This window comes from Anser brachyrhynchus (assembly GCF_964034855.1).
Source record: "Anser brachyrhynchus genome assembly, chromosome: 4".
NCBI classification, from domain to species: Eukaryota; Metazoa; Chordata; class Aves; order Anseriformes; family Anatidae; genus Anser; species Anser brachyrhynchus.
Window position 1 is genome coordinate 59,835,518 of NC_137698.1, and position 24,628 is coordinate 59,860,145.

General features: G+C 45.6%; 1 protein-coding gene across 2 annotated transcripts in view; it reads right to left on the reverse strand.

The window, feature by feature from the left end:
- Positions 1-22,668, reverse strand: part of RBPJ (recombination signal binding protein for immunoglobulin kappa J region) — a 59,314-nt gene extending 36,646 nt beyond the window's left edge. Inside the window, exon 1 of one of the 2 annotated variants that reach the window (XM_080588873.1) lies at positions 22,578-22,668. In XM_080588873.1, coding sequence (XP_080444999.1) covers positions 22,578-22,597 — 20 coding nt within the window. In that variant the 5' untranslated portion in view covers positions 22,598-22,668. Of the gene's footprint in view, positions 1-1,712; positions 8,934-22,577 lie in introns of those variants that run through there. The other variant, XM_080588872.1, reaches the window with a different exon arrangement.
- Positions 22,669-24,628: the final 1,960 nt, after the last annotated feature.

The following is a 24,628-nucleotide window of genomic DNA, read 5'->3' on the forward strand; positions in this document are numbered from 1 at the left end:
AGGAAACAACGTCCCATCTGGTGGTTCACACACACAAAATGCCTGTGTATTGAAAAACGGCCATTTGTGATCCTGCACAAGCTTGACTACCAAACTTCATACAGTAGTTTTTTCTATCATTGGTCTGTGAAATACATATTAAATATATCTGTTGATTCACACCATTTTTAATATATTTGCGTATGTATTTGATTTCTGTAACTCCACCTCATCCCCCTCTGATTATTTGTAATGAGGCTGGAAACAGGGTATTGTTATGAATTGCCAGTGGCAAATACAACTGAAAAAAGAATGCTCTGGAGGTTTCACACACACACATTCGTGCTCAAATAGAACATTTCACACTTAACTTTCACATGGATGAGGGTAGTGAATGAATGAAAATACAAGTGGCTCAACAAAGACCTCCGGAAGGAGAATTTTATCTTCTCCAAAACACAAATGGGTTCACTACACACAGGTGAGATCACTAAGGGAAACAGAGAAGGTTGTACTACCAGTAACACCCAGTGCTAAACAACCAACACATCAGAGGCACAAACTAACAAGAAAGAATCAAAATAAACAAAATTATATTGTAAAAAGATGAAAATTCTTCTCGCAGCCCCTCTTCAGCCCATGACTCCACACATCCTGAACCATTCACAAATTCGGAGCAGAGTTCCCTTCCCCAGGCTCACCCACCCCAACATCCCACACGTGTCTCTTCTTTGCCCTCCCCTGATCTTTACAGTTTGCCACAACTCAAAGCCATGCAGCCGAATACGACCCAACCCGCACCGGGAGCGTTCCTAACTACTGTGGCTTCTTTATCTGTGCAGCATCTCCGAGAAAGGAGTTTTTAAATCCTCAGGCTACTCGCGCCCTAAACATTTTATGGTCTTCTAATATTTCCTCTGACTTCGCAGAACCACAGTTGTTGTTGCTGTGCTACTTCTTCAATAAAAATACTGCCATGGCTGGTATTCAGTCCTGTGCAAGGTGCATCAGGCGCTGAAGGTTATGCAGATCCATTACTTCGCAGCAGTGTGCATCTTGTTCTTTCTTGCAATGAACGTACTTGGACTCGTGTAGTAAGACACATCTAACTAAGCTGCAGATAAATGATGCATGTCAGGAGCTCTTGCTCCTTCGATAGCACCACACACGTGAGGTATGGCAGCTGCTGAAGTGACATCTGTCTCCCTCCAGGTGCAACTCAGGAGGAGCACACGCAGCCGCAGAATCGCACCCGGCCCTCGGCTCGCTCTCGCTTTTGCCTGCCCGCAGCACTTAGGCCCCAATCCTGATCAGCTGTCTGCCATTACAAATGTTGCTATAAAGACTTTGTCCTGAAGATTAGGAGTTTAACCTACTTTTAAAATAAACCATGGCTTTCACATCCACACATAACGTACAAACAGCCAACCTCAGATAACCTGCTTTGAAATACTACTGACCCAACGTACCCTCTCTTTCCTATCCATCCTGCAAAAGGAGATAAAATTAAAGCCCCACCAACTGAGGACGTTTAAGGGATGTGAACAATGCTAGCACTCCTGCTGCTCCCAAAGTCCTTTCCTCCCCGGAACGAGTGGACGATGGGCAGTCCAACTGCACTCTGGCCCTTTGGCAGTAGGGAGCAGCCCTGAAGTCACAAAACCAGGACGCTCTGTTGATCAACACACAAAATGTTCCCTCTCTTCAAGGAAAAGACAAAAAAAAAGACCCACCTGCTCCAGGGTGAATGCCAGCAGCCACGCACTACCACATCTCTGTACTGCATGATCCTGCGCTGCTCCGGCCTGCGCTCACGGAGCCCTCCAGCACCGGGAACATGTTCCGTGTTTGAAGCAAGCCTTGTACTGTACAGCGCTATGTACACTTCTGGCACCATATCAAATAATACTGACATAAATACAATAGAAAAGGCTCCGCTTCGGTTAGTCACGCCCTCTCACTGGAAGTCCCTGGTTCAATTAGGAACTCCCTCTCCCTCTTCTGACCTGCTTTCATCCTCCCACGTTGCTTTCGTTATTGTCCTCGCTCTTTTCCAACCCCCAGATAAAGGAAATCACAGAGCTACGACTGCAGTCGACAGCTTGCACTGCTATCAGCAAACACGCTGACTTTTAAACAGCTTACAGAAGTAAACAAAGTCCCTAGTTTATACTAGTCATACACATTTGGAGAAAAAACTCCATCCAGTAAATTACTATAGCTTCTAAAAATCAAAGGTCTGGTCCAAAATGGACATCATTTTACTCCAGACAGGACCCACACAACTGTGCCACAACAGTAAGGCAAGCAAATCAGTAATCGCAGCCTATTTAAGAACAAGAACGTGACTGAAACTTTTTCTGTAGATGTATCTTCCCTGCTTTGATTTTTGCTTTAGGTACCTGTTGCAAGAAGCTACAATAACTCAAAAATCTCAAGTACACTAAGTAACTTCTCAAATTGATAGTTGATAATAATCGACTTAAAGCATGCAAATAAAATGGTAGGATGGTGCAGAATGTAAGAATCATCATCAAAAATGACTATATTTATAAAGATTCCTTTAAATTCACATGCTACTAATTCTTTTTGACTGAATCCATAAAAATGTTGGCTCAGAAGTTCACTGGAAACTGGAGATCAGCACACACCTTAGCAGCTGCAAGGGTTATCAGCTTGAAAAATCAGTACGCCAACAGAATCTCCGTCCCTAAAACAATATAATTTGGCTCAGCTATTGTAACTGCATGGGGAATGTGCACTATAAGACTCATTAATGTTATCTTCATTCACTCAAAAAAAAGTGACTGTTGAGAAAAAGGAAAATAAATGCACATAGTTCACAAAATTAGCCACTAAAATAATGGTAAACTGCTAAGGCATGAAAATAGTCTGACGCGTGGTCCCACATTCACAGCTTTCAGTGACAGCTCCTTTGCTGAGTGTACACTTACAAGGATTCTTCTTCTCCCTCTAGCCCTATAAATTTCCCCCGGACTTGACCTTGCGCATCACCTGTGAATAGATATTTCACCAATGAACTTGGTTTTTATTTCTTAAGAAAGTGATTCTATCTCCCCTACTAAACTGTAATTCAAGTTATCACCTGGCCTTTAAAAAAACAAACAACAAAACAAGTGACTCCCTTGTCCTTTAAGATACTAGCTTTCTAAATATTGTAAAAACACAGCTATTGAGTAGTAAAGCAATGCTTTTTATGGCCACTATCTGCCCATAACTGCAATTATGATTTAGTCTAAAGCAAGATTTTTTTCTATTACATAAGGAATCAAGTTTACTAAATGTACTGAATGTTGCTTCGGATGCCTCATTACTTGACAAAGGTCACGATACTTTTTAGACTGTTTCTGCCAACATAGGAGCCCTCCTCTGCACTACAGTACCTGAGGCTTTGCACGACCTTGGTTTCAATGTTTGAATGCCTGCTGTGTTCAGAGAACAGTTTCCCCTCTTCAGACCTTCCGTCCTTAGCTGGGAGATAAGCATTCATCTTCTGTGCAGAGGGCACCTTGCAAAAAATAGTAGTGAAAAAAGCACAAAACCTAAAGGTTCCTGGTTTTCTCTGAATCGCCACTGTTCGCTGTAATGCCAAAAATACACAGTAGAAGCAGAAATTGTGAATGATTTGCAAGGAAGTGGTAAAGAGCCATATTGAACTTACAAAGGAGGAAGATCCTCAAAAAGCCAGCCTAACCTCACTAACCATAAAGGCAAGTCCGTATTTCTTCTGAACAGCTCGTAAGGACACAACAGGTTCCTGACAGGGACAGTCACTGGTCAGCCCCAAATCTCCGACTGCTGTTCTATGAGGGTAACAGGCAGTAAGTCTTCGGTGTGCCTTTCCTTACCCTATAGCCACACGAGCAACGGAGCTTCGTTACTTCAGTGACTGCTTCCTAGGCATAACCACAAGAGCACACCTAGCTGGCTCCCAGGGGCTGTGTCCCCAGGGGCAGCCCCACTCCAGCCTCTCAGCTGCACCACCTGCAGCGCCCAGAGCTGCTCTGAGCGCCAGTTCAGCCCAGTCTGCCCCACCACCAACACGCTGGGAAGCGGGAGAGAGACGGGGACACAGCGCCCTTTGGTTGCAGACAGCTGGTCAGCCACCTCCACAAGCTCTAACAGAAACCAAAAGAGATCACACAGAAGCAGCAGCTACGCTTGTGTTCCCTTGCATTCTAGCAAGCCTGTAACTCTCAGAGAAAAGAATTGTGCGGAAGAAAAAGCACAAGAGAATTCTGTTACCTATAAAGTTAAAAAAATATATATGCTATATATATATTTTTTAGTGACTCAAATCACTCGTTAAAAAAATCAGGAAAGAAAATTAATCCTCTTGCATAAGGAAAATGACTTGCAAAAATGTCTTTATTATACTTCAGAGATCTTACTGGTAGACTAACGCTCTCAGTAAAGGTTACCTTAGAAAAGCAGAGGCCTGTTGCCCCAGCTGCAGTCAGAACTTCATGCAAAATGCCAGCTACGTGTGCTACATCTATCTCTAAGGTTTAAGAGGGCCAACTCTGACAAAGCCTTGCTGTGACAGCGCAAGTCACTGACACCCAAAAGGCCTCTCCCACCTCGGCGCCAGGCCAGAGTGAGCAGACGCAGGGCTGTGTCCCAGCCACGCCACCTCACAGCTGGGCTGCGGCTTCACAGCAGCCGAAGGCCCCGCTGCCACCACACCAACCCGGGGCTTCCTCGCGGCCACAGCCCCCTACCCTTCCTCACCCAACCCAGCGCCCGTCACACCGCCCCACAAGCTGGCTAAAACCAGTGGCCCTGCCCAAACACCTCTGGGCAGGAGGGGGACGGAGGGGCAGCAGGAAGGTAAATCGTACTGGGGTAGTGCCAACCACCACGCGATGCGGCCAACGGGAGCGCCGAGAGGTCGACAGTGTGCTGTTAGAAAGCTGGTGCGTCTTCCCTTCAGACCCGTTTTTATGGTGTTTTAAATTATGTAATAAAATATGATTAGTACGTTCCATTTGCTGAATTTATCTTGTTTCAGGACCTGTAAGCTCTGACTGGGATAAAATATGCAATGCTCAGCCCACCAAAGGATAAGTTTCAAGAGCCATTTATAAAAATGTTTACCGTATTTTCATACTTCTAAACAACACTTGGGGGAAACAGGGACCATACCCCAGCATCTCCTTCCTCCAGCAGCTCTATCAGTTGAGTCAACTTCTTATATTTTAAAATCTTTTATTTATTTTAAATACTATTCTTACTTTTTGTATCCTCTCCCTTCATTCCCTTCCCCCCTCCAACTTCCCCACTGCAGCAATCCTTCAGAAAGCAACATGGAAGCAGCTCCTCCTATTAATTAGAAGAAAATTACTACAGTTATGTAAGCTTACTTCTCTGCAACTGTGTCTCATCCCCTGCTTCAAGATCTGTAAAACAACTATCAGCCTTTAATCAGAGCACAGGTATCAGCTCACAAGCAGGTTTTCATGCACGTGGCGTTCTCCAAATGGTCAACTAAAATTTGTCTCCCCAGTAGATGCAAGCGATGACACAAAACCCGGGAATACACGCACTTTTTAACAAAACCCTATTTGGCACCAACCTGTTTTACAAAATTACAGGTTTTCCTAGATTTCAGACGTTTTCTTGGTGCATCACCCAGGAATTATGTGGTTACATCAACATTAGCTGGGTGCAGTTGCACAAGGAGCTGTCACTATCCTAGAATTAATCGATCTCAAGTATATTGTTTTGTAATTAAGCTTGTGAATACATCGCCCCATGAATATAACAGCAGCAGCAATAAACACATCCCAGAGAAGAGGGAGAATTAGAGGCTCTCTGTCACTGTCGAGGACAGCTAAATCACTCGGAGGCCATCCTTCATCAGCAACCTCTCCCTGTGGTTGTGGTAGCGCTCTGCAAGCAGGGAGCGTTTTATATGAGCAGAGCGTTCTTACGCCTTTAAAGTCACATAACTAGTCCTTCATTTATACTTCAGCTACAGCCCCTGCACTAATTACGCGTTCCCACAAAGGAAAGACACAAATTCAGATTCCCATTTAACAAATCGTTGGGTTTTGAAAGAAAAAGAGAAAATAGGGCACGTGTAACAAAAAACGTTATTTGTTTAAATAATACAAGCCAGAAAGGCCTTTCACTTACTGCTATTGTTGATTTCATAATTCATTTTTAAAGCCGAACTGCTAGAGAAACATAATCTCTGCAATGCCTTATCATCAACTACAATAATACTTTTTATAACCGTTATTGCAAACAGATCAGTGATCCCTGAAGAGGACAATTAAACTGACACTCCAGAACCACGGTTTTACTCCTTATCGCAGTACATTTACAATAATCATCTGAAAAGTTTAGATTGTGTGGCCGGGATGTCAGCAGGCTAACACCTTATTATCCTTTCTTCTGGTATTATGGCATTACAGTTCTCGTACACAATTATACGTGTTCCTCTCGTGCCAAAATAGCTTTCACGGGGTATTTTTCATAAGAAAAAGAATCTGCAGAGCACAAAATGCAAAGCAGTTATTATTGTCCATTTTTTTAAATGGAAATTGTGTGAATCATACTTAATTCAAGTAGGCTTGCCTTTCAGGTTTGTCAAGTTTAAACTCCACACAGATGCAAATTACTGCTAAAACTTCTCCCTGCATCTTAATGAGGTACATTATAAACTATGAAGCCAACTCGAAAACAAGAGCATTTTTGACGGCGGTTTTACTCGAGCTAGGTATTCTAAGCGGTTAAAGGACTCGGAGGGCAGGAGGAAGCTGTACCAGCAGCACTTGGATTCTGCCTGATCCCGAGCCTGTGCCTGCTCCAAGCCTGGTTTCCCAGAATAATGCTTGTGCTGGCACAAATTTCTGTGCGAGGATTTGACTGCATGATAAGCGTGCCTAAGCAGCGTTGCGAAGACTCCCAACTGCTGAGCTCTGAACCCAACCTCTTTTCAAAACATTGTCTCATCCTTTCAAGTACGTTCAGGCCAGAAGGGAAAGTAAATTGTCAAAACTGCGTGCAAGTGCTAAACAACCAGGTTTAAGAAGACATTTTAGTTTAGCAGCTACCAGGGTCTCGCTTGTATCTTGACTGGTTTAATGATGATAGCCAACAAGGAATTGCCAATTGCGAAGAGCATGGACCGCGCTCATCGATGGCGAGGTTTCCTTTCGGCAATTCTGCCTACTGCTGCTTCAAACGGGGCCGACTGGGCTCGCCAAGAAAAATGCTAATCATGGACAAATGCAATAATTAAGGGTCAGAAATCAGATAGAGAAGCCGAATTCCTGAATTCCAGAATGCAGATGCTTGTGCAGCCAAGATAAATGAACAGAGAAGTCTCACTCTTCAGCAAAATCACAGGGTGACCTATATTGGGAGTTAGGGCTCAGAATTCAGCAGTGTAACAGGACAGTGCCTTCTTCCAAGCCACTAATGCATGCTGGAAAACAGGGCCATGCTAACACGTCCACAGAGCAGGCTTATTAGTCTACTAACCGCTAATAGTCCTTCGTTGCTTTTGTTTCCCAGCTTACTAAAAAAATAAACCTCATGTATGAATCTGATTATCCATCCTTGCAGTAACTTCGGAAGCCCTAATTCAGTTCTGACCAAGTTTAAAGAGTGGAGAAGAATTAAGCTGCTATGAGTTTTACAAAAACTGGAGGCTGGAGAGACATTTCCAAAATAATGATGTCACTGGAAAAGACACCCAGAGCTTGGAAATCACGAACTGCTTCACAGCTGGTCACCGTGCATGTGCCCTTTGGACAGAGCACAAGCGCATGCCTTCGCTGTGCCACAAGCCGCGCTCTGCCCATCAGGGATGAAGGAGCTCACGGTATCAGCCTGTAAACTTTCCTCACCATACAAGAGGAAGCGTAAGTTCATTAGTCCTGCTGTTTGCAGAACAACTTGAGGACAAAAAACCCCACCCTGTTCCTTGACAATAGCATATGCAAATATAGTCGAAACAAACGAAGAACATTGAGAACGTCAATTTTGAAGTGCTTTAATTGTCTTATAGAGTTATGGGAAACTTTGAATATTGTCAGCATAGCATTCGTGCATACAGAATACTCTATCAGTGTTTCATCGTAGAAGTCTTAAATTTGTTATCTACGTGCTGTTCAGTCAGGCATAAGAAATATAAAAAGCAACAGTTAGCTATAAAGTCGGATTATAAGAGGGTCTCCAGAATGCTAACAGCAGCAATAAGTTATGAAATGTAACTTCACTGTTGAGTTGCACACGATTTTAGGGACGCTGCCCTAAGTAGATTTTTAAACAAGAACCCTGGGTTGAATGTTAGATTTATGACTATAAACCTCTTGGAACAGGTATGAAATTGTTATGTTTACTAGCCTGAAGAAAGCCTAAATCCTGGTAATTTGAAGACAAACACCAGTAAAGTATTTCACTGCCTTATTTAAATTTTTTATTTCCCCAGTGGTTCACAGGTTGTTGCAATTGTGTGCCAAGTCACCTACCATGTCAGCTAGGATGGTGCCTGATTCTTTAAATAGATGGTAGTGCTGTGGAGACAGAGGAAGAACTACAGGACTGCTTCTGTGACGAGGAGGGCAGTGGGAGAAGTGAAATGTGAGCTGCAGGTTTGGAAGCCTGAGGTATCTTTCACTTCTGTTTTGTATTTTTTCCATATACACAGGAAACTCCCTTGGGGGGAGGAGAAAGACCAACTTCCCTACAGCTAAACACAAGAACATATGTAAAACAGTCAAGTCGCAAGTCTTCAATGTTTCCATACCTTAATGAAAAAGAACGAGGCAAAAATTTCAAAAACTGAGATAGCAAAGTCTAATTTCCCACCTCCAAAATGACTTCAGACAACCCATGTGGGAAGTAGTAGGAAATCCAAGAGAAGCAGGAGAGAAAAGAGCAGAAAGCCTCCACAGACACACGTGCATCACCACCCACCTCGCCCTTGCACAGCTCAGCCCCTTCCCCAGCCCTGACCACTGTCCCCCCGTTTCCCTCGGTCCCCCTTTTGCTGCTGCAAAGCAGGAGAGGCAGTGAGGAGGAAGATGGGCAGAGCTGACACTGACGTTGAGAGCCTTCTGCTCCCACTGCTGTGGGATGTACGGGTTACACCGATTCGGTACAGCCCAGGGTCCAGCAAGCCACGTGCTGGTCTCCAACAGCAGGCTTAACGGACAGCTGAAGGAAAGTAAGAGCCAGACAAGCCTGACGGGTATGTACCCCAAATGTTCTCCCTGTCTATGACTATTTTCAGTTCAGGGGATTTCTGGACCCAATGCTGATGCCAGGAATGAACGCAGCCTTTATTAATAACTGTGTCCTCACATGGTCCAAGCACGCTGTAGCCAGCAAAGGATGTGTTTGGAGACCAGTGGGGCAGAGAAGAGACCGAGGGAGATTTCTGCTATAACGCAGGGCTATGCGGGATGTGCAGGAGAATCCCAAGGCACCAGGGCATTATCAGCCTGATCAGCCCTGAAAGGTCACCCCACCCCAGATCTAAAATTCAGTTCTGACACGCCAGGAGAGCCAGTGTCACATCGGAGTGACGCTTGCAAAGCCTGCAAACTGCACGGCTCGGGAGCCACAGATACTCCCTCCTGACCTGCCCGCTGCGCTGGGATGCCACGGCTCAGCCAGCCGGCCAGTGCCACGTGGTAACACGAACCCCTCCGCAACCAAAAGGGAAAGCACAAGGAAGCTCCACGGGCCGTGTAGCTGCTTTTCAGAAAGCTCATTTAATTACGTAAGAAAAGAGAGCTTCTGAGAGTGCCAGTAGTTGTGCTTTGGCCCCATGCAATACAGCCCCAGGTGCTTCTAAGCTTTGGGAACACAGTAAGACACGTTGCCTGCGCACCACTCTTCGCAAGGAACACAGAGCCTGTGAGCTCCAGTTACCCCAGTTGTTTTGGGGATGAAAAACTAACACAGTCCAGCATTTCAAGTAAACTATGGCCACTGCTGGAAGTGTGCCGAACCCGTATACCACCCTCCAGATGGAGTGTGCAGAAGCTAGAGATAAGTACAGGCTCATCACAGGAATGAGGCCATGCCAAGACCCGGGGCACTTTGAACTCAAAGTCCTCAAGATGTTTTTAACAGCTACCACTAACTGCAGGCGCTGTATAGCACAGATTCAAGAGGAATGAGACGGAAAGGCAAAAAGCAAGTGGACAATGCGCTGAACGGCCTCAGGAAGAAGAAAGTTTAGTGGATTCCATTACAGATATTTGGCAAAGGAGAACCTGATAAATGACTCAACTCTTCAGAGAGCAGCGTGAAGTTACTTTTGGCTTCCAAGACAGAAATTAAGAAGGCAGCTGAAAAAAGGAAGAGGCCACAGTCACAAGGAGCAATGGAGATCTGGGACAAAGCTTAAGCGCTTGCTTCCTGTTTCTACAATTATGATCCAGTGTTGCAAGACTGAATTTTCAAAGGTTCCTTTTATTGAAGGAGAAAGGTTGCACACATCGAGGCTCGCTGGTCAGAACCATTATTCCGTTCTGATGTCCGCAGGACATCCCTGTTTGAATTTTCTTGCCAAATGAATAGTGGAATGGAGGAATGCTTTAAGCCAAAGGGCTACGTGAGCTGCTTAACCAGAGAGTAAACAGGCAGCAAGTTCATTGCTGAAAAATCAGGGACCATTGCTGCACCCCACCTTCAGTGACATCTTGATGTTAGCCTCTAAAATGAGAGGATTTTGTGATGCAGCAGCAGTAGGCAAGTTCATGACAAGTGCATCACAAAATCTACAAGCTACAGAAGATTCCTTCTCTGATGAGAACAAATGCTGAAGAGAAATATTTCAATTGAACTGTTGGTTTTTAATCTGTATCAGAACACTCTGCATTAATACAGTTTCTGTAAGGTTCTGAAAAGGTATTAGGAAAAGCAAAACTAATGTACTGAACCAGTGAACCAGGCAAAAAGAAAGATGCAATTTTATTGAGAAAGTTACACGTGCTCTTTTAAGCCATCCTAAATTAGGAGAGATGTTGTGTACAGTAAATATTAATTCAAGATTTATAACAAAGCTGTATAACAAACGACCTGAACTGAAGCTTATCCGCATGCACGCACCCACATTTAGGGCACTGCTTAGCTACAGAATTTAGCTTTCAAAACCTGATCTCAGCTTCACTTTGTTTACTTTCAGCATTTCAAAAGCAATCCTTTCTCCCAGCTCTGTGGCTTTAGAAATGCATCATATTAGTAAGAACAAGGTGTCCCATTCCTTCCCAACTTTCAATGTATTTCCTACAAAGCCACTAGCAACTGATTGCAGCAACTCTCAATTCATTCAGTTATATTTTATCCATCCTTGGAGGAGCAGAAAAATGTAGTAGTAATAGCTTCCCAAACACTTCGAACGTGGTGAAGAGGACTGCAATATGCCAAAAGACAGGAGGTAAGTGAAAAGAAAGAACTCTGAAATAAAGTGCTCCTCCACTATTTCTACCCCCGCCTTCACATCATTACATTTTTTTATTGCTTTTCCTTTACAACTTAATTTTCCTCGTTGCTCCATATCCATATTTTGTCTCTTGCTACAAAAGATAATTTCAGGTTCTTGAACCTGTCTTCTCCCCAGTCCTCCCAAGTTCTGTGAATGATGGCAATGGGCACTTCAGCTGGGAGGCGAGCAGCATACAAGCACTCATTAGAGACGCCTTTTCTCGTGATGGAGGACACCAATCTGGGCAAGCTCCACGTTCCCAAAAGCAAGGAACAGGGTTTGGACTTGACTTAAAGCAGACAGTTGTTAGCATATTATATTGGTTGCGTAGTAACAGTGACTTTTCCACTGCATAGATAATGGTGGTGATGCTCTAAGCACACCCTAAGTCTTATAGGGCCAGTAATAACAGACCTGGGGGGAAATAAAGACCATGATGGATCCAGAGTAGGGAACAGTCCAGTTGGGAAGTCCTCTGGAAGTTCTGCTCTGAACAAAGGCAACTGGACACAAACTGCCCAGGAACAGAGAGAACAGGGCTTACACAGAAACTTCACAGAAAAAAAAATGGGGAGATAAAATATTCTGGTGTGATGATCCATAAAAAAGGGTATGTAGGAGCAAAACGAATTGAGAACTGGTCACAAAACTCAGGAGAGAACAAGACTGAAAGTCGCTAGGTAAAAATAATAAAAGATATCTCAATATCCCGTATATAAAACAAGAGGAAACATTGACTAAGTCTGAATTCAAATTAGAGGAAGGGAACATCAAGCAGTGCCTATAAACATTCTTCAACTAATTTCAAAACAAACAGGAGAAGGTATTAGCTGGGACAGCAATTTGGACGCTGCTAGGATAGTAACTTTCATCTTAGGGAAAAGGCTGCCATTACTGAAGGAAAACACCTGAAATCAGGACAATACATGGGAAAATACTGAAGACAACAAATGTTATCACAGGTGTAACCAGTAAAATCTGTATTGAGAAAGTACATGAAACAATATCCACAACTTGAACCCTACGCACCAGACTTCTAGTAAGTGAAGAAGTCTCTTATCTCTCCAGACGTAATACTCATCACTGCCTAATGACTTCTGGAAAATGTTGGTCTGGTTTTTGTTTTTGGTTGTGTTTTTTTTTGAGAACTGTTCTAACTGAAAAAGATAAACTTCCAAATTTGAACTGATGCAATCTGACCTTCATGACTATGCAAACTGATGAGTCAAACAAGTCTCCTGCTAACTTGAAGTGCCGTACAGCAGTAAGGTGAAACAGCAGAGAAAGACTTCTTTTTTTGATCGTTTGTACAGTACTGCGTGGTATTAAAAAAAATAATTCATCCAAAAAGTATCCATATGAACACGGGAAATCCTCAGGGCATGTCCAGAGAGTCTTCTTGTACATTTTATTCCCATATGAAAATTCAGCCTAGATTCAATGCACACTCACATTGGCTTCAAACTCTGCCTCGACAGGCACCTTCAGCACATCTTCCGAGGTCAGCTTTCACCTCCTGCTGTCTCAAAAGCTTCATGTCGATGCTGCAGCCAGTCAGAAGGAAGAACAATTTTCCTTCCAGCTCAAGGGATCCAACAAAACGAGTTGTCTTCTACTTTCTAGTAGCCTGTAGCACTTGGACATGGCTGTAAGCTCCTGATCCATCTTCCCTTTGCTATCATCCGAAGTATGACTTATCCCTTCAGCAAGCTCGCTGTAAAACTTCCCAACAAGACCTTTTTTTAAGCATCATTTCGTAACCATTCCTTTGTTTTGTCTGTTAGCTATTGTGAAACACAGGTATTTTGCCCATTGCAAATAAAAATACGGAAAGTTGTGACGTTTGTTTTAGTGCAGTTCTCATGTTTGTTTTAACGCAGTTCTCCGTATTTTGAGAGCGTTACTACCAAAACATAAGCACTGCAAACACAGGTTTTATTTACTGTGTTATCAAAACTGAACACTAACTTGGCCAACACTGGTATAATTAAAACATAGGAAAGTAAGTCTTTATGCTTTAGTTTTCCTATTTCTGATGACCTTTACAATCAAAATACACTTCAGAGCTGGAGAACTCCCTTTTTTCTTTATACAATATTCACCTGTCACACTTACCCATAAACCATCACATTCACCTCCACACCCAGCAGCAAAACACTTAATACTGGAACTAAGAGCCACCCTTGTGCGTTCAGTGCTTATCCAAAGATCTCTCAAAACCTAGCTTTTACATCATCAGTAGGATTCATTCAGCATCACCTGTGCTGACTGACACAGCTTGTCACAGTGTGCCATGTGCCACAAGCCTCTTCTAAAGAGGAAGCCTAAGCCCAAATGCTTATTTTGATTGACTGCTCAGCACAGTTTATTGACAAAAGATTTGTAATGCACATGTAAACAAAACAAAACCAACACCAACCAGGCAATCTTAAAAAAAAAAAAAATGGAATGCAAAAAGGAAAATAAAAACACCCCAGGACTCAGTGCTGGCAAAGAAGCACTGAACAGCAAAAGAAAAAAGGTTGGCCAGAAAAATACTTGGACAGAAAAGACACATCCAGAATAGTTTTGCTATATCCCCCTCACTTCTGGAAGATATTACATTATTAAGGATTTTACTAGTCATCACTGTATATCTACTACAAAACTAAAAGAGCGTGAAAAGAAACACACACGCAGCATAATACCAGGCTTTCAATACAACTTCTTTTCTGAATTCTTACGCTCGCTACTGAAGCCAGCGTTGGCTGGCTGAATTGGAAAGCAGGAAAGGATTTTGAATTTTAAAAATAAATACCTATACAGAATAATTTCTTCTGGAGCATGAAGGCATGGCTCCAGCCCACCACAGCACCACTCTGTCTTTCTTCGCCTTTATCCGCTGGTCATGCCCCATCCCTTCCTTGTGGTGCAGTTACACCAGAGCAGCACCTCTCTGTTCCAGTATCCCCCACTCCTACCAAGACACATTTATTACGGACACGGTCACACTTCATCTTCTTTACCACATCTGTTTGTTAGGCAGGTTGAACACCTAAGGAAGTGCGATGCCTTCCACGCACCTTTCACTCTGTGACCCAGCTGCAGCAGGGAGGAAGGCACGATGCCACCTGCCGAAACGCAGCAAACCCACCAGGGCAGGGCCCCCAGGCACACGGGGCAACGAGAACGGGGCCGGGAGACACTAACTGAGCTTCCACCTCTCCACCGACCCTGCGTCTGACCTTGGCAAGTCACTGGCTTTTTGCACTTGCTTTCTGATGTTCAGGACACGAAGGGCTTTTACGCAGACGGCTGGAACAACAACGACAAGATAACCGAGTAAGTTAAATTATTATTTATTCTGCTGTGCCAGGCCTTAGATCCCTTCTGCAACGGCACGAGCCAAGAACGAGCACAAGCACCTCGGATTGCCCAGACCTCCAGTGTGAAGGTCCCCTCCCGTCAAAACACCGGGGACAGCAGCAGCCCATCAGCAGACTCCCCCCTGCTGTACCAAAACCTGATAAAAGCTTTGTTTCACAAATTGTGCTGCTGAGCAAACAAGTTTAACCTTATTTTGTACACAGGCAGTTCCTAATCTACAGCTTGCGAAAGCAACACTGCCTGCGAGACCCTCTGCCACTGCTCCCAGCCAAAATTGAATTACAGAGTTAAAATAAGAGCTGCCAGGAAAAGAAAAGCAGGATATTACCTAGAGAGTATTTTTTACTCTGCGCTGTTACTATGGCCTGGCAAAAATTAGGGACCAGTATTTTACACAATTCAGTTCTCTCTGTCAGGCTTAGAGAATTCTGAATTTCACGGCTGCCTGATCAAGTTTCCTTCTGATACCAGGCTTCCTGGTAATCTCCCAAAGCACTGGAAATATGCCACAAGTACAAGTTATAAAAAAGCGCAGATGAAATAAATGTTCTACAGACCGAGCAATCTTATCAAGAACAGCAGCAGAAAGACCGTTGTCTGGCACATACTGAAAGATGCCCACATTTTTCTGTGCTCCTAATGGAAAATTAAATAAAATTAAATATTTGTGTTGCTATTCAAGTAACTATAAATAACGAGATTAACGCCGACTAGGACCCGTTGCAATACGTACTCTTGCCTCTCGCTACCAGACGTAGAACAATTAAATGAAGTAACAGGTGTAATCTCACATGGAGCAGTCAGAAAGGACCACCTGCCAACACAGCTCGTTGCCTTTTACCACACGTGCTCTGGATTTTGGACGTGCTGATTAAATGCCTCTTCATACAAGTCAGTCGTCCAGTTGCAACAAAAAGGAGGAAAACTATACTCCCATACAACCATCTCAATGCCTTCACGTTTTCCAAGTAAAGCAACGACAATAACTTTAAATCACTCATTACAGAAATACACAAATTCAGCAAGAAAGTTTTCAAGACTTACTCACATACAAAGACGCGTTCAAAAAAGAGCTCGACAAACTTACTGTAGATACATGCTGCAGACCGAAATTTTCAGATCGCTTTAGAAAGAATAAATCATGTTGCAGCATCATGTCATTCACTGAACCACCTGAGTAACTGGAATAGTAAAACACTGGTATAACTAGTGGTAAAATGTTATAGACAAATCAAACTTTTCAAAAATTAGAAAAAAATGAGACGGGAAACGAAAACGGTTATCCTTGCAAAGCTACAGCCTCCGCGTGTTGTAAAGATGTAGAAATTCAGTCTTAATCAAGGGATTTCTCACATGGTGCATACTGAAACCCCTATCTTCTCTCTCTTCTTGGTAACAGAGTTTACCGCCACAAACACGTAGTTTACGCATTTACAAGCATGAAGATGTGTATCACTATCTGGTTAACCACCGCAGCAGAAGAGTACCGAGTATTTTTTCAGAAAATGAGATTATTTTAAATTGCTTACTATATCCTGGCTCTGCAAAGCGGCCTGTGATGTCACACACAAACAGGCGATGAAAGAGTTTCTTCAGGTTGGGAAGGGTACTTCACATTTAAAAAAAAAAAAAAAAGGTAGCAACCACAAAACACACACACACACACTCGCACGCGCGCGAATTATGAGTAAAAAGCACCACAACACAAGCAGAACCCCAGGAAATGAGATAATGTCAAACTCCGAGCTTCGCGTTTACTTTTCCACGACTCGGTAAGGATATAATGATATGGAAATTGCTACTTTCTATTAATAATTTTCTCTTGAAATTTATCAGTTGTTTCCTCTTCTGAGCTTGTATGCTGGAAAGGAATGACCATAACACCATATTACTTCCTTGCCTCGTATGATCTTACTTAGTTCTTTCTGCAATTACGTTCAAGACAAATATGACAGCTGTACAATATTAGATCATAAGCATTTTACATAAAAATGAAACCTCAGTAAGTTCAGAAATACGATTTTGCATCTGTAACTGTAAATTTGCCTTGAAATAACAGACTTAAAAGGCATACGCAGTTGTGCTAACAGAATTAATTTCATCCAACAATGCAGCTAGTGATGTTTATCTTTTTCCCCTCTTTATCTAAGCATACAGGAAAAAATAAGCAACCCTTTAAATGCAGGCAGATGCTACAGTTGCTTTTTTTTTTCTTTTAATAGCGCAATAATGTAAACTAAAAATAAAACAAAAAGCACTTAGAAGTACGCCTTCCCTGGGAAATGCTCTTGGGAGGCAGCGATTCAGCACATCCCAGCGCCACTCAGGTCAGTTAATAATGTGCTTGCAATTAACAGCCAAAGCATTCAGGGTGATCAGCACTGCCAACAGAGAAAGGATGGCCCCAAACTTTAAAATTCTGCTGACATGATTTGCTCTCCACATGTGAAGCTAGTATGTGGGATCAACTACGTTCTCCATTCCCAACAGACGTTGACATGCATTGCGTAAGACACAATACTTGTGTTAAGCACGTACTTTACACATCTAAAACTACAATTTCTCTGCTCAATTTTACCAAAAAACACAGAATAGCTATGTAGTGCACCCACCTTAACTATACTCTTTATAATGTAACTGTACTCTTTTAAGTAACTCAAAGAATGAGTTCCTAAAAGCTTTTTTCCAAGCCCGTGCACATGAAGGTGCAGCAGGTCTTGCAGAAAGCCTTCACAAGCCACTGCTGCTGCAGGCTACTTTAGCTTCTTTGTGCGCTCTTTTTAAATGTAGAAATCGTTTGAGTTCCTAATAATGATAAAAAAAACTCGAATGAATTACTACTGCAAAGTAGAATGTAGCAAGTCAGAGGAAAGAAAGAGTGTTCTCTCCCACTCACAAATCGTTTGTGTAATTCATAGTAGAGAATCAGAGCTCTCTCTGCACAGAGATACTGGTAAAGGATTCTGCCTTTTAAGTAGCAGTTTAAAAAGCCAACGCATTTTATGCCTATTAAAACAGACTACAGCCTATTTCTAGAGAAATCAAGCTATAAAAAGATGACTTTCAAAGCTTCCTTGTGCCATACATCAACTACAATAAGTCCAAAATGACTAAGAGCTACTTAAAACAACGAATAAACAATGGGAGCAAAATCCTAATCGAGAGCTTAACGTCATAAAATCGCTCCTGCCGAGCCTACAAGCGGTGAGAAGAGCATTTGTAGGCATCTCAGAAGACTCTCTCAGGAACACAGTGCTCACAGAGATTTCCCAATAGCCAGAACGAAGACGCTGACATGCCCCTTGATAATGATTTAAATGTTAGTCACACAAAACCATCTACTCATTTGATTGTAAATGAGTTTCTCCCAACAACCTTTAGCACTCATGATGTGTGCGCACACAACACAATAGCCACGGTTATGCTATTACTCAAATCTTAATAAGCGCTATGTTTAAACCTCCAGCAACAGTAAAAAGTGTAGCCCGAAGATCCCATTCCTTGGATCCTACTCCTGCAGTCCACATAATCCATTCTCCAGCCCCTGAGCTCCACGGACACCGTTCTCAGGAAGACCTCTTGCAGCCACCGCTGCGACGCGGCTCCGGATCCAGGTACAGCTCTTATCTCGCCAGCCCTGCCAATCACCCGGACTATCAGCAGCGCTTCTTCGCCGGAAATATTCTCCCTGACTCCCTTGGCCCCGTTCCTCTCGTGACTCAGCCCTTATCGTTCTCATTTTCCTTTCAGCACATCCTTCTGGAGGAGCATCCCCGTTCACCTTTACTCTTTTACGAACTACTTAGCAGCCTGTCTCACATCCCTTTCCTTCCATTCCCCTCCACCTCACCTAGCACCACATGAAGCTACTGCCTGCTTGCCAACAAATCAGAAACGCACTTTCTACGCCGTATCTGCAGTGTTTGACCGAGCGAGCACCTTGGCTGGCGCCACCAGTCTCTCCGTCCAGATGCCTCGCTATCAGCTCAGCCCCAGCCCAGACAAAACACGGGCCTGACGGGCTCTGTCCCTGCTCCAGCCTCCTTTCCACCGTGGCAAGTCGCTGCCTTTCGGGATTCCTAAAGCATCAGCCCTCAAACCGTGCCTCTCTATACGTCCTCAGACCTACAGGTTTTGAGACCCATGTCGCTAAGATCTGCCTTTAGTAGGTTAAATTTTATCCTGTGACCACAACAGCTCACATCCCAACTACCAAAGCACCCTTCCAAAACGCAGAGCTGACCCTGCTCTGTTTACTCTGAACATCCCTCTCCAGGCAGCTTTTTCAGACCGACGTCGGGTCACACAAGTCCTCCTCCCCTCCCACCTCTCCAGCAGCACCCGCTTCACCCTCTACTTCCAGACCCTTGCTGGTGAACCCCTCCTCACACGGCTGACCAGGACGCAGAAGGGGCAGCTTTCAGCGAGCGCCCTCTCACGTTTCCACCTGGTGCCAAGCACCCTCCTGTGCCACCACAGATCTGCGGCGTCTTCCCTCACCCTGAAGTCGCCTGGTGTTCAGGAAACACCTCTTCGCCACCCAACTTCGGGGTGACTAATTCAGGCACCTAGCAGCCTGGTATTTAGAAATGTGTTACTAAAACACTTGTCTACAGAGCCTCTGGAAAACCCTGTACCCGGGAGAAGCCTGTGCGGTTGTTACCGTCTTTTTTTCAGGGTTTATCTGAAAGCTGCTCGAAAAATAACCCAAATACTGTCTTGTTTACTGCTATTACAACGGTTTTCACTGGTAATTGAGTACTCAAACTTATGGCTAGCATTTACCATTTTTATCTACTCTCTACAATTTTTTTTACTCGCTCGCTGGTACAGAAATCTTTGCAAAGGTTTTTGGCAACGGCTTCTTGCTTTTTTTTCCTGATATTTTACAGACGGGGTTGTCCCAGACTAGAGAGCAAGCCACAGAAGACACCACTCCACTTTTTAAGCCATTTTAAAATGACTTAAAAATAAGTTTTTAAGAGCAGAGATTCTGTCACATTGTTGCAATAGGCCTAGCACAGCAATTTTCGAGCTAATCAAGACCTAAAGGTATTTTTGTAGTATCAGTAACTATTTAAACAAAGCACTTTGCACCCAAAACGTGCAACTCCAGTTAACTAACATTTTCATTAATTTTGCCATCTTAAAACATCGAGTTTCCCTAAACTGCTCACAAGCCAAAAATGCTCCACAGAATCCCCAAACACTATCCTACCATTGCAGCCCTAAATTACCCACTTTGTTTAAAATCGCCTTACAAACAGTTCATTTTCAGTAACCGGCCCCCAGTTTCTGCGTACCTTATTAGCCGCAGTTCTGACACCGTGGGCTTTCAGCCATCCTGTACACGCCAGCAGTTTTGATCGCACCGTTCCTCACGATGCGAGAAGCGTGCAACGTGCTGCAGGTAATAAACTGCTATCGTACCCTGACTCCCCCCAGAATTACTCTAGTAAATTCACACTATCCCACCCAGCACTGCACAAACCACACTTTAGGCTCAGGCGTGCAGCTTTCGCAGGAAAAGCTGCGTTTTCACACGCAGCCTGCACTGGCTACGGAAAAACCATGCGCTTTATCTCAACGTTCGAGCACCCATAAGAAAGGCACGCTGCTCAGTCAAATACCAGGCACTATTTGGGCACTACAGACTTCAGTTACAGCTTTTTAATTTCAAGCACTTTTTTTTTCCTGCTTAATACCCAGCTTTTGCAGAACAGCCGAGAAAGAAAAACCATTTTTACTGACTTACTTGGAAAAAAGTCAGTTACTGGAGTATCGTCAAATCGTGTCGGGTGTGCTAATGTACACAAACAGCTCAGCATCACAGCTGTAACCCAAAAACACTCATACATAAAAACCCCAGGCTCCTCGATGCAATCTAGCTACAACGTTGACCGATCTTAACATACTTCTTTTTATCAATGTTAAAAGTAATAAACAACAAGAAAATGAGACAACTTTTTCAGAGAATTACTCAACTTACAGGTTTTGAACAGTAACTTCAGGGTTAAAATCCAGAACAGTTTTTTGCATTCTTGTTAAAACGCTTTTTTAATTTGATCGCCCATTTAAAAAAGAAATACAGCGTCTGTTATTCTCAATATTTTAACGTATTTCCACAAAGGCTAACTGTAACGTCATAAGCACGAGAACATTTCTGACAAACCTGTAATAATCAATAAACAAAAGGAAATGGAGCCCAAATATTCAGATGAGTAAACTAACAGAAACATGGAAAAGCTTAATTGCTAACTAGGACACAGACTACTACTTGCAGCAAACTTTAAAAGCATTTCTTTCCTTCTTTCAACTCTAACCTCTAAAATAGCACACCCCAGGAACCATAACAAATAAGACCAGCTTCACCAAAGAACATTTAATTGGGAAAATGTGTACGAGCCGCAAGATGCCTTTATCAGGAGAGAAATCAAGCAAGAGCTTCGATATAGTTTTCGACAGACAAAAGCGAGGAATTGGAAACACTGCTGCAGCCAAACAAAACAACAAAATACCATAATGCTACCTTCTCCACGAGAACAAAAGCATCAACCACCAACTCCACCCCACCCCCAAGCAGGCTGTTGCGCTCTCTAACCACATAGCCCATGCTGGAGACAATGTAATCCCACGGGGAAGACAGAAGGTCACAGGCACGCTGTGAAATCACAAAATAAGGTCCACTTTTTAGAAAGGCTCGGCGGTGCTTTCACCGCTCACAATGTCATTTGGAACAAACAGGTGGAGCGCAGACATGGCCTGCTCTTCTCCTGCTGTCCCTTCCCTCGGCATATAGGAGGTTACACATGTCCAGCACGGTCCAAAATTACAGGCACGGCCTTTACAATAAGCAGGAGCACTCAAGATGTGGCAAGGGTGGCAATACTCAGTGTAACACTGCAGGTGAGATCGGACGCTGTGCGCCAGCAGCGTGTCTGTTATTATCCACGGGCTGTAGGTGGCTACGAGGGTGTCGCTGGTTACAGTGACACACACTGCAGCGGGCTAGCCACGATTAGCTATTACCCAGCGTGGCTGAAAGGGTCGGCAGCTATCATTCATTGCGATCCACGGTGGCTTAGTGGGGCGGGGAGCCTGCTCCCCTCGGCCATGCAACATCAGGAGCTGAGAAAGCCCAGCAAAGCCCAGGGAGCGGGGAAGGGGGACGAAGGGGAGGCGAGGAAGGGCAGTTTCGCCCCGCGCCCCGACAGAGGGGCTGCCTGGCCGGCAGGACCCGCAGCCTGCCCGCACCCCAGCAGCCGTGCGGGGGCCCGGGGGCGCTGAGCCCGGCCGGGGGCTGAGGCAGGGCAGGACCGCGGCTCCCACCCTGCGGCCGGGGCAGCAGCCTGGGTGCGAGCGGAGCCGGGCTGCGGCATCTCGGGGGGGCACAGCCGGGCCCACGCCACCCCTCGGGGACCCGTGAGGACGAGCCCCGAGCCCGGAGCCCCTCAGGCGGCGCAGCCCGGGGAGGGGGGGGGGGGCGGAACGCGGCCGGGCCGCCTCAGGGAGCCCGGGGGCAGCCCCGCAGGCCCTGCCCCGCGCCCCGCGCCCCTCAGAGCTTTGCGCCCACCCGGGGGGGACCCCGACGGCGGGGGCTCGGCTGGCCGGGGCCCGCCCGCACAGCCCCCGGAGGCCGCCCCCGGGCTCCCCGAGGCGGCGGCGGGGCCGGCGGCGGGCAGGGGCCGGGCGGGCGGCGGGCGGGGGCCCCCCGGAGCGCGGCGCTCCCGGCGCGGCGCCGCCGTCCCCCCGCACTTACCCTGTCACAACAGGCGCCATCTTCCACAAACTCTCGCCAAAACTCCTACTCTCGCGAGAGCTGCCTCCTCCCCCCCCCTTCCCCGCTCCCCTTACGCCTCCCCTCCCCGGGATGGCAGCGCGCATGCGCCGAGGCCGGGAGACACACACACACGCGCGCGCGCGCGCGCGCGCGCCGCCCACTCAGCGCCCGGGCTCTCCCCTCAGACACAACAGCCCCGGCGTGGGAACCGGCGAGGTCTCGCGAGAGCGCGCTGCGCTGGGTAGAGGGCAGTGAGGGGAGTCTCGCGAGAGCTGGGTGGTGGGGATTCCCTCTGCCCGCTCGTGCGTCTGGCTGCCCGGCGGGCGGGGCGGGGCGGGCCGAACCAACGCGGGGACAGCGGGGGGGAGGACAGCGGCACTGCCCGCAAACCACGCGGGGCAGCAGCAGGCGGGTGGCTGCCAGCACGCCTAGCAGAGCCTCCCGGTAGCGGCGGCAGGCGGGGGGCTGGCGGCTGCCTCCTCCTCACCACCCCCTTACCCCGAGCTCCCCCCCCGCGGGAGGCGCGGTGGGCCCGCCCGCCGTGTGCCGGGTGAGGGCCGGCGGCGCGCGCCGCGCCTCGAGCCCGCGGCAGGGTCCGGTGGGGTCCCGCCGCCATGTTGGGGCTCGGCCGGCCCTGGGGGTGGTGAGGGGCTGGGCTCGGCCGGGGGGGCTGTGTGGAGCCCCCGGGGCTTGTCCGCCACGGGCCTGACCGGGTCCGTCACCTCAGCGGTGCGGGCTGCCGCCCAAAGCCTAAAAGGCCGTATCCTCGCCCTCCGTAGCTCCCCGTGGGAGTGCACACCAAACGTTCCTTCGTTCCTAACTCTTCAGTTCAAAAGTCTCCTCACACAGAGCCCAGAAACCAGCCAGAAAATAAATTCTTTTACAAACCAGGGGTTGGAGATCAGGCTTCAGAGGTGTGGGTACTCCAAGGACTGCTCCCATTTCTTACATAAAATCATCACATTTTTGAAAAATAAATTTTAATAAAAAGCCTATTTTCTTAATTTTGGTGTTTTCTACAACCAAAAAGCTATAAGAATATAAAATCATAGGATGGCCTGGGTTGGAAGGGACCTCAGAGATCACCCAGTTCCAACCCCTGTGCCATAGGCAGGGACACCACCCACCAGATCAGGTTGCCCAGGGTCTCATCTAACCTGGCCTCAAAACACCTCCAGGGATGGGGCATCCACAACCTCTCCGGGCAAGATATATTTGTTCAGCAGGTAATTTTGGAGTCTGCTAAGACCCAGACCAATAAAGTGACTCTTGTACTGACCTCTCAGAAGTCTCAGTGTGGATGATGTAACAAGAAGGTATCCGCAAAAAGAAAGGACCTGGGCGTGCTCCAACATCTTGACATAACAAAATGAGAGGAGCCTGATCTTGGATCCACTTAACAACATGACCATTTCAAGTCCATTAGAGGACTGTCTGAAAATTAATCCCTTTCTGACTTGGATTCTATCCTATCCATTCAACCTCTTCATGCCTTTAGTATAGCATATCAATTTAACTTCAAATACATATTCAACATAGATTTAAAGATCCCCTGAGACTCCAAAAAGTGCATCATTTTTATTACTTCACCTCCATACCTCTGCTGTTTCCCAAGGTAGGAAAAGCGAGAACATTTTCAGTAACACCATTAGTTTGATGTCTTTCCTAAGTACACTCATACTAATTCAATGAATGTGTCAGATGTATAAAGGCATGCTCTAAGAGATCGTTTGGCCACCAGGTTTACTGTAATTCTGCTCACTGTACAAACAGCTATTGTTTGCTATTATCAAAGGCACTTTTCCCCATCATGATTTCCCCTTCTGAAAGGAGTTACGAAATGACGTTGATTGGCTCCACGAAGGAGCCATGAAGGCGCAGCTCTTGTCAAAAGCACGATGCATACTGGAAATTCTCTGTATTGTTTGTGAAGAGCAACTCATAATCCCTTTGGAAATCTCTTCCTAAAAACATCTTGTCTTTTTTTTTTTTTTTCCCTCCAAGGCTAAAGAATGATCTCAGCTCATGCT